At 38.1% G+C, this 16571-nt stretch overlaps 1 protein-coding gene across 1 annotated transcript; it reads right to left on the bottom strand.

Moving 5' to 3' along the window:
- Nucleotides 1-15566: 15566 nt before the first annotated feature.
- LOC126210009 (calphotin-like) lies at nucleotides 15567-16289 on the bottom strand. Its single transcript, XM_049939115.1, has one exon. The coding sequence runs from the start codon at nucleotides 16287-16289 to the stop codon at nucleotides 15567-15569; it is 723 nt and encodes a 240-aa protein (XP_049795072.1).
- Between the last annotated feature and the right edge of the window lie 282 nt (nucleotides 16290-16571).

The raw sequence follows: 16571 nt of genomic DNA on the forward strand, positions 1-16571 counted from the left end.
ACCTACAATTATACATATAAAATTAGTATTTACACACATTTTTGAGGTATCTTAAATTAGTTTTATATCATTATGTAATTTTCTTATAGTACTGTACAATTCTGGATTTCATATTATAATTATTTCCTCATGTATTACAATGCAGGCTACTTTAATTACACTACATGTTTTAATTCAGATAGTCCGTTACTGTATAATAACTTTTATTTAATAAAAAACTTTTTAGTTTTGTTTCGAACTGTCCAATTGTGTCAATTTCTTTTATTTTTTGGGGTAATTTATTATATAATTTAACGGCATTGTACAACAAGCTCTGCTAAGTTTTAACTTTATTTTTCCTCTCTAGATGCAGATTGTATTGGTTTCTAGTTTCATAGCTGTGGCTGTACAGTTGTTTTGAATAATTCTGTTCTATAATTACAGTATGTGCATGAAGTTGTTTGGATTTGTAACTGACTGGTAGTAGCTATGCTATGCAGTTTTCCTTGTGTCCATGTCAGTAGAATTAGCTAATATTTGCACTGCAAATGCAAAGCTGCACGTTCATTCTAATTTAAACTCTTGTCTACATTTAATCCTAAAAATTTCACAGGATCAACTTCTTCTAGATTTTGATTTTTGGGATTTATTTTAATTTTTGTGGGATGCTGACAGTTTTCTTCTCAGCTGGACAACATGGGTTTTTGGGATGTTTATGGTTAATCCATTGAGATGAAATTAAGTTTCTAAATGACCTGTTGTATTGATCATGCTGATAGGGATAGTTTCTGGCTCCTGTTCTTCAATTACTATAGTTGTGTCATCTACAAATAAGACCAAAAGGCCATTTATATTGATTGATAGGTCATTAGTATACAATAAAAACAAAATTGGTCCTAGGATAGAACCTTTAGGGATAACTTGTGTTATTGACTTCCATTTGGAAAAGTAATTTGCTGCCTTTGTAGAAACAACTAAAGGTCAAACAAGTGAGAAAGGCATTATGTTAATGTGATTATTAACCAGTGCTTAAACGTGTTCAGTATCAGCACCAGAAATATCAACAAGATGCTGTACAGGGCCAGATTTGCAGGTGGTGTTAAAAATTGGAACTAATTTTTTTCTAGTGTAAATCAGTTCCACATTAATGCATTAGAATACCTATGAGGGCTATTAAGAAAGTAGGGAACATTTTGGCATTAAAAAATAACTTAAGCACAAGAAGTACATTTTATTATACAGGGTGGTCCATTGATAGTGACGGGGCTAAATATCTCACGAAATAAGCATAAAACGAAAAAACTACAAAGAAGGAAACTCATCTAGCTTGAAGGGGGAAACCAGATGGTGCTATGGTTGTCCCGCTAGATTGCACTGCCATAGATCAAATGGATATCATCTGCGTTTTTTAAAATAGGAACCCCATTTCTTAATACATATTTGTGTAGTACGTAAAGAAATATGAATGTTTTAGTTGGACCACTTTTTTCCCTTTGTGATACATGGCACTGTAATAGTCACAAACGTATAAGTACATGGTATCACATAACATTCTGCCAGTGCGGACGGTATTTGCTTCGTTATACATTACCTGTGTTAAAATGGACTATTTACCAATTGCGGAAAAAGTCGATATCATGTTGATGTATGGCTATTGTGATCAAAATGCCCAACAGGCGTGTGCTATGTATGCTGCTCGGTATCCTGGACGACATCATTCAAGTGTCCGGACTGTTCACCGGATAGTTATGTTATTTAAGGAAACAGGAAGTGATCAGCCACATGTGAAACGTCAACCACGACCTGCAACAAATGATGATGCCCAAGTAGGTGTTGTAGCTGCTGTCGTGGCTAACCCACACATCAGTAGCAGACAAATTGCGCGAGAATCGGGAACCAGGAACGTAGGTGTTGAGAATGCTACATCAACATCGATTGCACCTGTACCATATTTCTATGCACCTGGAATTGCATGGCGATGACTTTGAATGTCGTGTACAGTTCTGCTCCAGGAACAAGAGAAATTACGGGACAATGACAGATTTTTTGCACACATTCTCTTTAGCGACGAAGTGTCATTCACCAACAGCAGTAACGTAAACTGGCATAATATGTGCTATTGGGCAACGGAAAATCCACGTTGGCAGTGACAAGTGGAACATCAGCGACATTGATGGGTTAATGTATGGTGCAGCATTATGGGAGGAAGGGTAATTGGCCCCCATTTTATCAATGTCAGTCTAAATGGTGCAATGTATGCTGATTTCCTATGTAATGTTCTACCGATGTTACTACAAGATGTTTCACTGCATGACAGAATGGCGATGTACTTCCAACATGATGGATGTCCGGCACATAGCTCGCGTGCGGTTGAAGTGGAATTGAATAGCATATTTCATGCCAGGTGGATTGGTCGTCGAAGCACCATACCATTGCCCACATGTTCTGACGTCCCCGGATTTCTTTCTGTGGGAAAAGTTGAAGGATATTTGCTATCATGATCCGCCGACAATGCCTGACAACATGCATCAGCGCATTGTCAATGCATGTATGAACATTACGGAAGGTGAACTACTCGCTGTTGAGAGGAATGTCGTTACAGGTATTGCCAAATGCATTGAGGTTGACGAACATCATTTTGAGCATTTATTGCATTAATGTGGTATTTACAGGTAATCACGCTGTAACAGCATGCGTTCTCAGAAATGATAAGTTCACAAACGTACATGTATCACATTGGAACAACCGAAATAAAATGTTCAAACGTACGTACGTTCTGTATTTTAATTTAAAAAACCTACCTGTTACCAACTGTTCACCTAAAATTGTGAGACATATGTTTCTGACTATTGCAGCGCCATCTATCACAAAGCGAAAAAAGTGGTCCAACTGAAACATTCATATTTCCTTATGTACTACACGATAATGGGGGTTCCTATTTAAAAAAATGCAGTTGATATCCATTTGACCTATGGCAACGCCAACTAGCGGGCCAACCATAGTGCCATCTGGTTTCCCACTTCAAGCTAGACAAGTTTCGTTCTTCGTAATTTTTTCATTTGACACTTATTTCATGAGGTATTTGGCCTGGTCACGATCAATGGACCACCCTGTATACATCTGAAAGTGCGACTGACATACTTTTCCACATAGTCATCGAACACATTGAGGCACTTATCATAGCGGTGGACAAGCTTTGAAAGACCTTCGTAGTAAAATTCTGCCGCCTGAGACTTCAGCAAGTGAGTCACATGTGCCTGGAGTTCTGCTTTGCCTAGCTTTGGAGTGACAATTTCAGACAACAAAGCTCATGAAACTCATGGAAAAGAATGCGAAAGCTCTGTTATTCTGAAGCGATGGTTTTCACAAATCGTTTCATCAACTTTAGCAACAAGATCATCAATCACAATGCTCGGGTGTCCACTCTTCTCTTCATCATGAACATTGGTTTGGTCATTTTTAAACCAAAAGCACCATTTCCAGATGGAACGTTCACTCATTACATTGTTTCCATACACTTCACAAAGTTCACAATAAATTTCTATAGGTTTTAGCTTTTTGCCAACAAAAACTGTATCACAGACCACATCTCACAACTGGCGGGATTTTCAATTGCAGTGCACATTTCAAATTCGAATATAGAAAATACCAGATGCGCAGAGATGTTCCCGCTGTCACGGATGAATGCTGACTGAGCTGCCAAGCATGCACATACCAAAATATACGCGATCGCCACACGCCTAGTGGCATCAGATGGAAACGTTCCCTACTTTCTGAATAGCCCTCATACGATGTTTTGCTGTCCTATGATAATTACAGCCCACACTGGACCTATGTGAGTAGTTGCACTTTAATTATAACCAACTAGTATCTTTCTCTATAGGAACACAAAACTGTGAGCTAACAGTAGTAGTGAGAGGAATACTTAATATTTGCTAGTAAAATGTTCTACATCTTAAACAAATAACATGCACTACCAGTAGGAACAAAAATCCTACTCCTCTTAAAGAAGATTGGGAGATTGTCATGCTGTTGATCTCATTGTCGTACAAGGTGAAGAGTTTGTTAATTTAATTCTGAAATAATCCTAAAATTCTCAGTCATCCTGGAATTCTTAACGTAATTTTTTACGTTGGGAACACACTTTCCTTCTTTTTTACAGTTGATGTATTCCGTCACAAACGTCCTCATAGTAAGAAAGGTATTGGAAAGAAAATAAATCGCACAAGGTGATACCATCGAATAAGACAATCAAAACAACAGACTGCCAGTTTGATTGTGAACTGAAAGATAGCAAACTGATTCACTTAAAAAGTTTGCAGTTGGCAATCCATCCGTTGTCTTGTCATAGTCGTTGAATATAGGAAACAGCCAGTAGTAAATAATAAGGAAACTTCAGTCATGCTTTGTGAATAAACGTTAGCAAAGAAAATAAGTATGTGAAATGAGGGACTAGAAAAATAAAAAAATTATGATGATAACTGAGGAAGAAATGTCTGAAACAACTATGAAGTTGAAGTATTGATAAAAAAGAAAGTAATCTCAAAATATCTTTACCTATGAAATATCTTTCATTGAATTCAGGTTTTCTAGCACTCTTATTCACAGTCACAATCTCCCATAAAGCAGCCATGCCTGAGATTTTCCCTACCATTATTTATGAACTTTTGATGTCCCATTGTAGTCATTCTTACAGGAAGGAAAGAAGGTTTAATGTCCTGTTGAGAACAAGGTCATTAGAGATGGAACTCAGGCTGAGATTATGAAAGGGTGGGGAAAAAAATCAGCCACACTCCTCAAGGTAACTATCATGGCATTTGCCTTAATTCATTTAGGGAAATCACAGAAAACCTAAAGCTGAATGGCCAGATGGTGGTTTGAACTAGTGTCCTCCTGAATGTGAGTCCACTGTGATAACTTCTGTGCTGCTTTGCCCAGACTTGCGTCAGCTCCCACAGCCAGCAATAATGTGTGTGTGGTCTGTTTCTGTGTGAATGTCTGTGTGTATGTTGTCTATTTCAGAGGAAGGCTTTCTGGCTGAAAACTTAAGTGTTTAGTAGTCTTTTTGTCTGTGAGTCAGCATCTCTGCTCTGTGGTGAGTAGCAATCTGTCCTTTTTATAATATTGTCAGCTTGCCCAGTCTTAGTCAGTCTATGAGAGTGAACAGAATGCAGCTTTCCAGCATGGTCCCTGCAGGCAATCCAGGGGAAGGGTTTTTAGTTTTTAGGAGTTCAGTCTCAATGTGGATCTAATCCACTTGCTCTGTATTCCTGCAGATGCCATACTTATTATACATTTATTTTCATTCCTTAGTATCCTGTCAATGCATCACAGCTTACTATTTCTTTATGTATGACTGAAGGTGTGAGATTGTCTGCTTCCTATCTCATTACATTGTTTCTGGCTCATATATAGGTCTTGTGAGAAACTGTTATTTCTGGTTTCATTGCTGTTATCTCTTCTCTCTCTCTCTCTCTCTCTCTCTCTCTCTCTCTCTCTCTCTCTCCCTCCCTCCCTCCTCCCCCCTTATCCAGCCTCCCATCCCCAACCTCCCCTCACCTTACTCCACAACCATCACCCATTTGGCTCTTTTTCATAGTGATGGAACTTCTTTTTAAAAATTCCCGAACCTAGAAGTTCATTCTCTCTCCCCAGTGTGTCTCCCAGCACTGCTTAATTATTCTTATTTTGACAGATCTCACATATGTACTACTGTTCTGCCCCATGTTTTATTTATTGTCCTTTCTTAAATTTTAATGTATTTATTCATTCTACATTTTCCCCAGTGCAAGCTCTGCTTAATTAATCTAGTCTTTATTTTTCATCACATTTGATTAATTCCTCTAGCATGTGACTACTGTGATGTATGATTTTCCAAAATCTGACAACTTCAGTTTCTCTGCTTTCACTTTGGAAGAAGGTACTTTTTATTCCCAAAGTTAAGTTTCCAGGTATTGCCTGTGATAACCAGGAGAAACAATAAGTTACGGATTTAGCTTTTTCTGGAGTTTTTTGTAATTTAATTCTTAAATTCAGTGAATGTTTTTGTATTTAAGAGTGTAATCTTGTATTTTAGCGACTGTAATATGGAGATTCATGCAGTCTGGAGCACAGTTGTGATTTCTTTTAAATGGCAAACTACACGGCTCAGTAGGGTATTCGCATCTGTTGGTAGGTAGCAATTACATATTTAGCTTTCTGTCTGTGGATTTATAGTTAATTCTGAAGTTAGCATTAGTAGTAGTAAGATGGATAGAATTTTTGTGTACTTTGTGCAGATGCAGGGATAGTTTGTGAACAGCTGAAGCCGCTTTTGGCAATGGTTAGCTGTCTTCAGGCTACCGCCCCAGTGTGTAGTTGTGGCAAAGATTCTGATGCACCACTCGGTATGCTCCGCATGCTGATTGTTTCACCAATGGGCTCCACTGCCAAGATACCTTGCAGTGTAACCAACATGGTGAATCTGGCCGCACTGTGTGTGTGGGGGGGGGGGGGAGGGGGGGGAGGTATACATGTCACTTGCGGCACAGAGGCAATGTGGACGCTGGCCGTCTGGCCTCACCCATTCTTCCTGTGAGTGGACAGGTTGCAGCTTTCCAGCATGGTCCATTCGAGGGAGGGGTTTGCTAGTTGTTATGGGTTCCAAAACTATAGAACCCCTTAAGGAAACAGTGCTCAGGACCAGAAAGAAAGCCAATGTTCATTCAGTATGTCTACCGGGCAGGGAGGGCTCATCTGAGATGAGGGAGAGGCCCTGCCTGTGACTACTGACGATGCAGTAGTCTGCTTATTGTGGCTCATGTTGGCAGCAGTGATGTCTGTTGCTTGGGTTCTGAGGCCATTTTCAGTTTGTATGGGCAATTGATGGAAGTGCTGAAGATGCTGGCCTCATGCACTGGGTGCAAACTTAGCTCATAATTTGCAGCATCGTTCCCAGTTTATTGTGGTCCTTTGGTTTGGAGCCTATCAGTTTTGTGATGGTCTTGGCTGCAGACTTCTGGACCTACGTTGTGAGGTGGAGAAATTTAGGACTGCCATTGATAGGTGACAGGTGCATTACACAAAGGAAACAGATACTTAGCCAGTAGAGTACCTGTGGAGTGCTCTTGGGTTCTTTTTCATGCTAGGTGGTAGTCCAAGGTACTCTGGTAAGCAGTTCCAGTTGATATGCAGAGAGTGACATCTTGGGTGTAAAATTTTTTATAGTATATTGTTGAAGTATTCTTAGCAAACTTACTGAATTTACTGTTCTCCAAGAAATTTGTCACACACATATTATTCTCAGAACGGACGAGCTGTGAGCTGGATGAAACCTAAAGAAGAAAGCTCTCTAAAATAAGGGCCATAGGAGAGGGAGTGTTCATTGTAGTAAAAGAAAAAAGAAAGAAAAATATGTGCCTATCGATGTCGTAATTGAGATTGAGTGTGAAGATATCTAGATTCTTGTAACTGATGTAGGTGATCTCAAGCTAATTATTGGGTGTTTTTACTGGCCATCCAATTCTGCCTTGGCAGTTTTAGAATCATTAAAAGAAAGTCTACACTCAGTAGCACAGAAATACCCAGATAATGTAATATTAGTTGGAGATGATTTTAACCTACTGAATATAGAATGGGACATTTATGGGTTCATTGCAGGTGGTATGGACAGGCAGTCTTATCAAGTGCTTTTGAACAAATTTTTCGAAAACTGTCTTGAGCAGCTAGGTGAATAGCAGGCACACAATGGAAAGATTTGAGACATTGTAGCTTCAAACATGCCTAGCCTTATCAATGGTATCAATATTGAGACAGGGACAAATGATCATGATGTCATCATAGTGATGATGGTTACTAAAGTTAATAAATGTAACAAGAAGGCTTAGAGAGTATTTTTGCTAGAAAGAGCAGATAGCAGTTGTCACTTAGAAAATGAATGGACATTATTTAGTTCCAGTATGATGAATGAAGAGGAGTTACGGGCAAAGTTTAAATAGAATGAAAATCATGCCTTGGAGAAATATGTGCCAAGTAAGTGGATTAAGGACAGTAAAGATCCACCATTGTGCTTGATAACAAAATCTGGACAATGATGAAGAAGTAGAGACTGTTGCAATCTCATTTCAAAAAGAATGTGCTAATAATGGCTTGCAAAAGGTAGTAGAGATTCATACAGCTGTAAAAAGGGTAATGTTGCATATCATACAACAACCACCACTGTCAACCTTAGTGAAAGATCTTGACAAAAACTCGAGTTAATTCTGGTCCTACATAAAATCATTGACCAGTCTCACATGGCAGTAGAAGACAGCATAAGGAAAGCCATAGTTTTAAATTTTGCTTCTAAGAAATCGTTCACACAGGAAAATTGCGCAAGCATACCATTGTTTGACTATTGTACGGATTGCCATGTGGAGGATGTTGTAAAAGGCATTCCCAGTGTTGAGAAACAATAGAAAGAGTTGCCAGGTCCAGATGGAATCCCAGTTTAGTTTTGCAGAGTGTACTCTATGGTACTGGCCCCTTTCTTATCTTGCATTCATCACATATCTGTCACCTAGTGCAACATCTCAAGTGACGAAGAAAATGTAGAGGATTTGTGCATATAAGAAGAGTACAAGAACAGACCACCAAAATTACAGACCAATATCCATAACATACGTTTGCACAGTATTCTTGAAGATATTCTCAGTTGAAATACAGTAAAGTTCCTTCATATGGAAGAGCTTCTGTCCACAAACCTGTACAGATTTTGAAAGATCTCTCACGCAAAACTCAGCTTACCTTTTCTCACGTGATATCCTATGAAGCATGAATGAAGGGCAACAGGTAGATTCCATATTTCTAGAGTTCTGAAAAGCTTTCTACATAGTGGCTAATTCAGGCTCTTAATGAGGGTATGAGCAGACGAAATAGGTTCCCAGATAATATGTGTGGCTCGAAGATTTCTTAAATAATAGAACCCAATACATTGTTCTCAATGGTGAGTGTTCATACGAAACACGGGTATTGTCAGGAGTGCCTTAGGGAAGTGTGATAGGACCACTCTCATTCTCTACAAACATAAATTGTCTAATGGCCAGGGTGAGCTGCAAACTGTGACTGTTTTCTGATGACAATATGGTTCCAGAATGAGATTTTCACTCTACAGCGGAGTGTGCGCTGATATGAAACTTCCTGGCAGATTAAAACTGTGTGCCCAACTGAGACTCAAACTCGGGACCTTTGCCTTTCGCGGGCAAGTGCTCTACCAACTGAGCTACCGAAGCACAACTCACGCCCGGTTCTCACAGCTTTACTTCTGCTAGTATCTCATCTCCTACCTTCCAAACTTTTGAATGTAGGAGACGAGATACTGGCAGAAGTAAAGCTGTGAGTACCGGGCGTGAGTCGTGCTTCGATAATATGGTGTTTGGAAAGATGTCATCATGGAGTGGCTGTAGGAGGGTGCAAGATGACTTAGACAAAATTTCCAGTTGAGGGAATGATTGCCAGTTTGATGTAAATGTATAAAAATGTAAGTTAACACAGGTGAGTAGGAAAAAGAGTCCCATGATGTTCAAATAAAATTTTAATAGTGTGCTACTTGACATTATCTTATTGATTAAATATGTAGGCATAACATTGCATTGCATGATATGAAATGGAATGGAGATGCGAGGATGGTAGTGGCAAAGATGAATGGTTGACTTCATCTAATTGCGAGAATTTTTGGAAAGTGTAAAGGGTACCACATATAGAAAAAAGTGTGAGCCGTTCTTGAGTATACATTGAGTCTTTGGCATCCCCACCAGGTCAGATTAAAGGAGGTCATTAAAGCAGTTCACAGGCAGGCTGCTAGATTTGTTACCAGCAAGTTCAGTCAACACTCAAGTGTTACAGGGATGCATCTGGAACTCAGATGGGAATCCCTGGAGGGAAAGGACATCCTTTTTGAGGGGAACTATTGACAGAATTTAGAGACCAACGTTTGAAGCTGACTGCAATACAAATGAGCTACCAACAATGTACATTTTGCGTAAGGACAATGAAGATAAGATTAGAGAGATTAAAGTATATGGAGGCATACAGACAGTTGGTTTTCCCTTGCTATATTTGAGAGTGGGACAGGAAACAAAATGACCAGTAGCGATAGAAGGTAATCTCAACCACACACCATATGTTGGCCTGTAGAGTATGTGTGTGCATATGTGAGTTTTCTGTTTCTGAAGGAGGACTTTGTTCCAAAGCTGAACTATTTCTAACTTACTTTTTCATTGTGCTTGCTTTGACTCTGCTGTGTGGTTATTTGTGGTGTATGCTTTCTGTATTACTGTTAAATATAATATTTTTGCTCATTCAAATTCAGTTTCCTGAAAGTTTGTGTTTACCAAATTATTGTTCCTTGTAAGGTGAACTGAGAGACTTAGAAATAAATTTTACAGGTGAATTATTAAAAACAAGGAATTTTTAGATACAGGCTATCCAAAAGGAAATGTTGAAAGCATAAAGAGACAGAATGTCAGAAAAGGGAAGGTAAAACTGTTAAAATTGAGAGACTTAGAAATAAATTTTCTAGGTAAAATATTAAACATAAGGATTTTTAGATGCAGGCAACCCAAAAGGAAGTGTTGAAAACATAAAGATACAGAATGTCAGAAAGGGGACAGTAAAACTGTTAAAACTGAGAGATACAGAAATAAATTTTGTATGTAAATTATTGAAAAGATTTTTAAATACTGCTGATCCAAAAACAAATGTTAAAGTTCTGATACAGAAAATGAGAAAAGGGAAGGTAAAACTATTGTAAGCCTGTGTCTTCAACAACACAGTTTAAGCACAAATTATTTACCGAAAAAATCACAGCATTTTATAGCTCTTGACTCATTGGGGACGACGAGGGGGGGGGGGGGTGTCACCTTCTGAAGGTGACAATACAGTACACTGGAAGTTTGTTTAATAACTCACATGTTTAGTCTGGAGAACTGGAGAACACTGCTTGTTGGTTCACCTTAAAAAAAACTCAAATATGAAACACACTTTTGGTGCATACATATGCCATCGATTTGTTCACTGAAAACAGAACTGTCAATTGAGCAGTAAATGAAGGTAGTATCAGATTAGGCTATCAGACATGTCTGTGCGCTAACAAAACATCAACAGTAGGTAACAATAAGGTCCAAATCACAGTCCAGAAGAAAATCACATAGCACAGCATTGTTATCAGTAGGTATATCAGAGAACTTGTTCTAAACTTTGGATGGTTGCAACTAATGAGATTGTGGAGATCCATGGGAGACCTTAAATTTGCCACATGAAGGCTGTGGGTCTGATATCAGACCTGGCTCAGACTGGCGGGCCTCCTGTGTTCCGTCCAGGTCCAGATCCGTAGGAGTGATGGCTGGCAGATACAGAACCAGAAATTCCAGTGGCCCACCACCTGGGATGTTGTCCTGGAACTGGTCCCCGCATTTGCTATTGGTGGTCCTTGGGATGGGCAAGGTAGGTTGTGCACAATGTTGTGGCAGATTCGAAGGTGGTGTTTGTCACATATGGCTCAAATTGAGCTGATTTAAATGCCGGTAAAGGATGCCTCAAGGTGTAGCAATCAGGACCAGCTGCTGGTCTTGCTGGGCAGCAATGGAGAAACATATCCAACCAGAGTACATCTGAATATGTATGCCAAAGTGGGGATGCCACAAAAAAAGAATTGAAATGTTATTCCAAAGCTATGTATTAGAGTGATGATAGTCTGCAGATGAAGAAATATAAGAAAAGTGTCTTCATCACCAGTATAGTCAGTTGCCATATGCAGAATAGGAAATCCTAGAAAAAGATAGACCCTGAAACATAAAGTACATGATGAAACAACAACAGCAGTAGTAATAGTGACAGCTGTATCAGTAGTCAGTATAACAGACTGTTAATCTCTTTTATAATAACAGTAACAGATGCATATATAAACATTTTGCAGGTTTGTCGCAAGTACTGTGAGGAAACAGATAGTGTACAGATAGGCAGCACAGACCTGTCAGCAGAAGACACTGCAGGGCAGCTCCACTCGAGTGCTGCAGTTAATGATGTCAATAAAGAATTATGTCAAGATGACCCTGCTCAGCTGGCATGTGCAGATGCAAGTGGAGAACAGCTGGAAAATGGTAATAAGGTGAATTTATTAGTTCAGGATTCTCACAAAAATGTGATTCTCACTTAAATCAAACAATGAAAAATCTTGGATGGAATGAAATAATATTATGAAAAGGAAAGTTGCTACTCACCATATAACAGAGATGCCGATTCGCAGATAGGCATAACAAGAGGACTGACACTAATAAAGCTTTCAGCCAGTAAGGCCTTCGTCAAAAATAGATGACGCATTGGCTGAACACTTTACTGGCTGAAAACTTTATTTGTGTCAGTCTTTTTGTTATGCCTATCTGCAACTCAGCATCTCTGCTATATTTATTTATTTATTTATTTATTTTATCCATCTTTCAGCATTAACATGCAATCGATGTCGTCAGAAGAGTTACAGCTATTTGTACATTATGTTTTACATACCAAAATATTACATAGTAAAAATAAAGCATTTTAAGTATTATAGCTATTTGTACATTATGTTTCATATAACGAAAATATTACATGAAAAATAAAAGACAGTGTTGTACCCTATTAGCTTATAGCTAGCTGCCTCTACATCCATAACTATACATAACAGTAAGCCTAAGTTTATCAATAAATTAGATCATCTTTACAACTATTCTGAAATTCTTCTACACTGTAGAAAGTATTTTTCTTCATCCACACTTTGGTTTTAGTTTTGAAAATATCCATTGATACCAATCGTGCCTGTACGGGTAAAGTGTTGAATAATTTTATGCCTATGTATTCATAGCTAGATTGGGTTTTCTTAAGCCTGGTTGTGGGTATATCAATCATATTTGTTTGTCGAGTATTGTGTTGTTGAACTGATTTCCTTATAGTGTAGTGGTTTAAGTTTTCTTTTATGTTTAATAGGCAACAATATATGTAAAGAGATGGCACTGTGAGAATTTTTAAGTCTCTAAAATAAGGTCTACATGAGGTCTTGTTGTCAGTGATTCCGTAAAGACGTCTAATTGCTTTCTTCTGCCAAGTGAAAATTTTTTTGGCTCCTGGAGAGTTACCCCATAAAAGAATGCCATATTGTAGATGGCAATGAAAGAAGGCATAGTATGACGGAAGCAATAAATCTTGTGTAACACATGTGTGTAGTTTGGCTAGTAGGTAGATAACTCGTGATAGCTTTCAACATACATAACCTGTATGTGTGTCCCAAGTTAATTTTGAGTCAATGTGTATTCCTAGTAGTTTAACAGATGATAAATCCATGTTACTGTTTGATAAATTGAAGATTATCTTGACAGTCTTTTCATGGTTCATAGATAAGTCATTAGCTTTAAACCAGATATTAGATATTTTAAGACACTCTTCACTTTCCTCCTTCAATATGTTTATATCCTTTCCAGAATTAGCTAATGTTGTGTCATCAGCATAGAGGATAGATTTACAGGGTAAGTTATTCGGAAAGTCATTTACAAACAATATAAATAGTAGAGGGCCAAGCACTGAGCCCTGAGGAACACCTCGTTTTATAGTTAAAGTCTGTGACTGTTGGTCATTATGCTTTACTATTTGTTTTCTATTGCTGAGGTATGATTCAGTTAGTGAGAGTTCCAAGTGTTTGATTCCATAGCAACACAGTTTATCTAACAATAATTTGTGGTTAACTGAGTCGAAAGCCTTACTCAGGTCAATTAGAATGGCTTCAGCAGATAATTCTGACTCAAATGCACTTAGTACAAAAGAGATAAGGTTTTCAACTGCTTTGACTGTTGATAAGTTTGACCTGAATCCATACTGAGAATCATTTAATATATTATTGTCTGATAGGTGTATGCATATTTGCTGCAGTATGCAATGTTCTATTATTTTTGAGAGAATAGGCACAAGTGAAATTGGTCTATAATTATTGATACAGGACTTGTCACCCTTTTTGTATAATGGTATGACAACTGTTTTCTTGAGACATTCTGGAAAGTGCCCACTCGAGAGCATCCAGTTTATCAGTATGCAAAGAGGATAAGTTATGAGATCTACAACTTTTTTAATTACATAGTTTGACAGGCCATACACATCTTCAGATCTAGAGTATCCTAATTTAGAGGTTGCTTTAATTATATCAGTTACTTGTACTTCTCTCCATTTACAAGCTGACACTATGTTTGTAATGTTTTGTTGAAAATTTCTGCCAGATATGGGATGAGAAATAGGTGTATGTGTTGAATCTGAATTCTGGTTGCTGTGGGTTGGAAGGCTAAGATTGGCAGAGTTGACAAAAAAGTGATTGAAATCATCAGCAGTGACGTTAGCAGCATTTGTGTTGTCTTTGTAGTTTATATCCATACCTAGCTCTGCTTTTATTACTTTCCATGCAGCCTTACATTTATTGTGTGATTTTTTAATGAAATCACCATTTGCCTTACACTTGGCTATTTTAATTTCAGATCTATATTTTCTTTTCAGGTTTTTGTAAGTTTCTTTGTCTACTGCTCCCTTTTTGACCTTATCGTGGCAAGTAATTACCAATAGTCTCAGTTTTTGTAATTGGGGTGAAAACCACTTCTGTAAAGTTGAGTGGCTAGGTTTCCTAACTTTTTTTTTTTTTTTTGTTTTTTAACCAGTGGACAGCATGTGTGGAAGATTTCAGAAATGATTTTGAGGAATGTGCTGAAGGCTTCATCAACATTTCTGGAGGAGTGCATAACAGTATTCCAATCTATAGACTTAAGTTCTTCTCTATACTTGCTAATATTTGTATCTGTAGATAGTCTGACACACTGAGTTTGTTCCTCGTCTTCTTTTGGTTTTTTAGTAATTAGTTTCACCCATATACCTCTATGGTCTGACAGGTAATCGACATTAAATAAGCCTAGCTCAAAATCACATTTGTATACATTTGTTATTATAGGAGGAGTGCCTTGTAGGACTTTCGTTAGCACAAAAGAGATTATAGGATCTTAACATGTTTACTAAATTAACATTTCTGGCTGTCAATTTCCTAATGTCTATGTTTAGATCCCCAAAGATTAAAATTTTGTATTTAGTATATTTTTGTATACTGATCACAAGTTTTTCTAAACATTCTATAAATTGTTCTACATTACTTTCAGGAATGTGATATAAAGACACAGTTATGAGCTGTATGCTAGGTATAATAAAAGCAGCTGCTTCAAAAACACCTTTAATGCATAGGTCACTAACTTCAAGAACAGAAAACTTTAAGTCTAGATCATTGCTAATATATATGGATGAACCCCCATAGGATTCACTGGGTCTGCAGAAGTATGTAGCTAATCTGAAACCTGATGGTACATACAGTTTTATATCCTCTTCCTTTAACCAATGTTCGTTTATACATAAAATCATTCTTTTGTTACTTTTTAATAGTATACCAAGCTCATCAGCTTTATTTTTCAGAGACCTGACATTTAAGTGCAGAAATAAAATAGAGTTACTCTCACAGGAGGGGAGGAGTACAGTATTATGGGGCAATGGAGAACATTTAATTGTTTTTTCAGCCCTGGAATCTATGTTAGGTGGCGGTTGGACTTCCTTGGGATAAACCATAAAAAATCTTCATTTCTCTTTGGTAATTTTTTGGGTCTGTTTGAAACACGGTTGGAAGTTTGTTTCACTTTACTGTCTACAAGTTTTATAGGAACATGTTGTCCCAAATCATTTGGTATCACTTCATCATGAGACAAAGATGATACTTTACTTACTGTGACTGGTCTATTCTTTTCTGCTACTCTTGAAGGTGATGGAGGAGGAGCTGGTACTGTTTCTGCTGTTGGTGAAGTTGATTTAGGTGCTGCTGGTGGAGGAGTTGTTTCTGCTATTACTGGTAAAGGAGTTGGTTCTGCTACTGCTGGTGTGGGAGATGGTGCTGCTGCTATAGGAACTGGTTCTACTGCTGGAGGAGTTGCTTCTGCTGTTGCTGATGGTGTTTCTTCTGCTATTGCTGGTGAAGTAGTTTGTGCTGCTACTGCTGGCGAGGGAGATGGTGTTACTGCTGTAGGAGCTGGTTCTAATGCTGGAGGAGTTACTTCTGCTGTTACTGAACGTGGTTCTTCTGACGCTGCTGTTGATTCTACTTCTGTTAGTATTGCTTCTTTAGGTACTTCTGCTGCATTTTCTGTTACTGTATCTGATTCTGCATTAGTCACTCCTAGAGATACTTTCTGTGATGATGATACAGGTAGCACTGATGATGTTGTTGGTAAGTATTGCAGTCTCTGAATAATTTCCATTAGCTTTAATGTAACAAGTTGCTTTCCAAGGCCATTTAAGTGCAGCCCGTGAGTAGTGTGGAATCTGCGTCCAATGGTATTAATATTAACAACAGAAACATTTCTATATTGCTTGCATATACTGGAAAAAAGTTCATTGGCGGCACTAATTTCCTTGTTTACACACGACCAGGACATCAAGTCGTACCTTTGTGGTATATTTACGAGGATAACGTTTGTATGACTTAGTTCAGATAAACACTTGTTTAATTCGCAGCAGGCTTTAGATGTATCATTTTGATA

Source organism: Schistocerca nitens, chromosome 10 (assembly GCF_023898315.1).
Source record: "Schistocerca nitens isolate TAMUIC-IGC-003100 chromosome 10, iqSchNite1.1, whole genome shotgun sequence".
Taxonomy (NCBI): Eukaryota; Metazoa; Arthropoda; class Insecta; order Orthoptera; family Acrididae; genus Schistocerca; species Schistocerca nitens.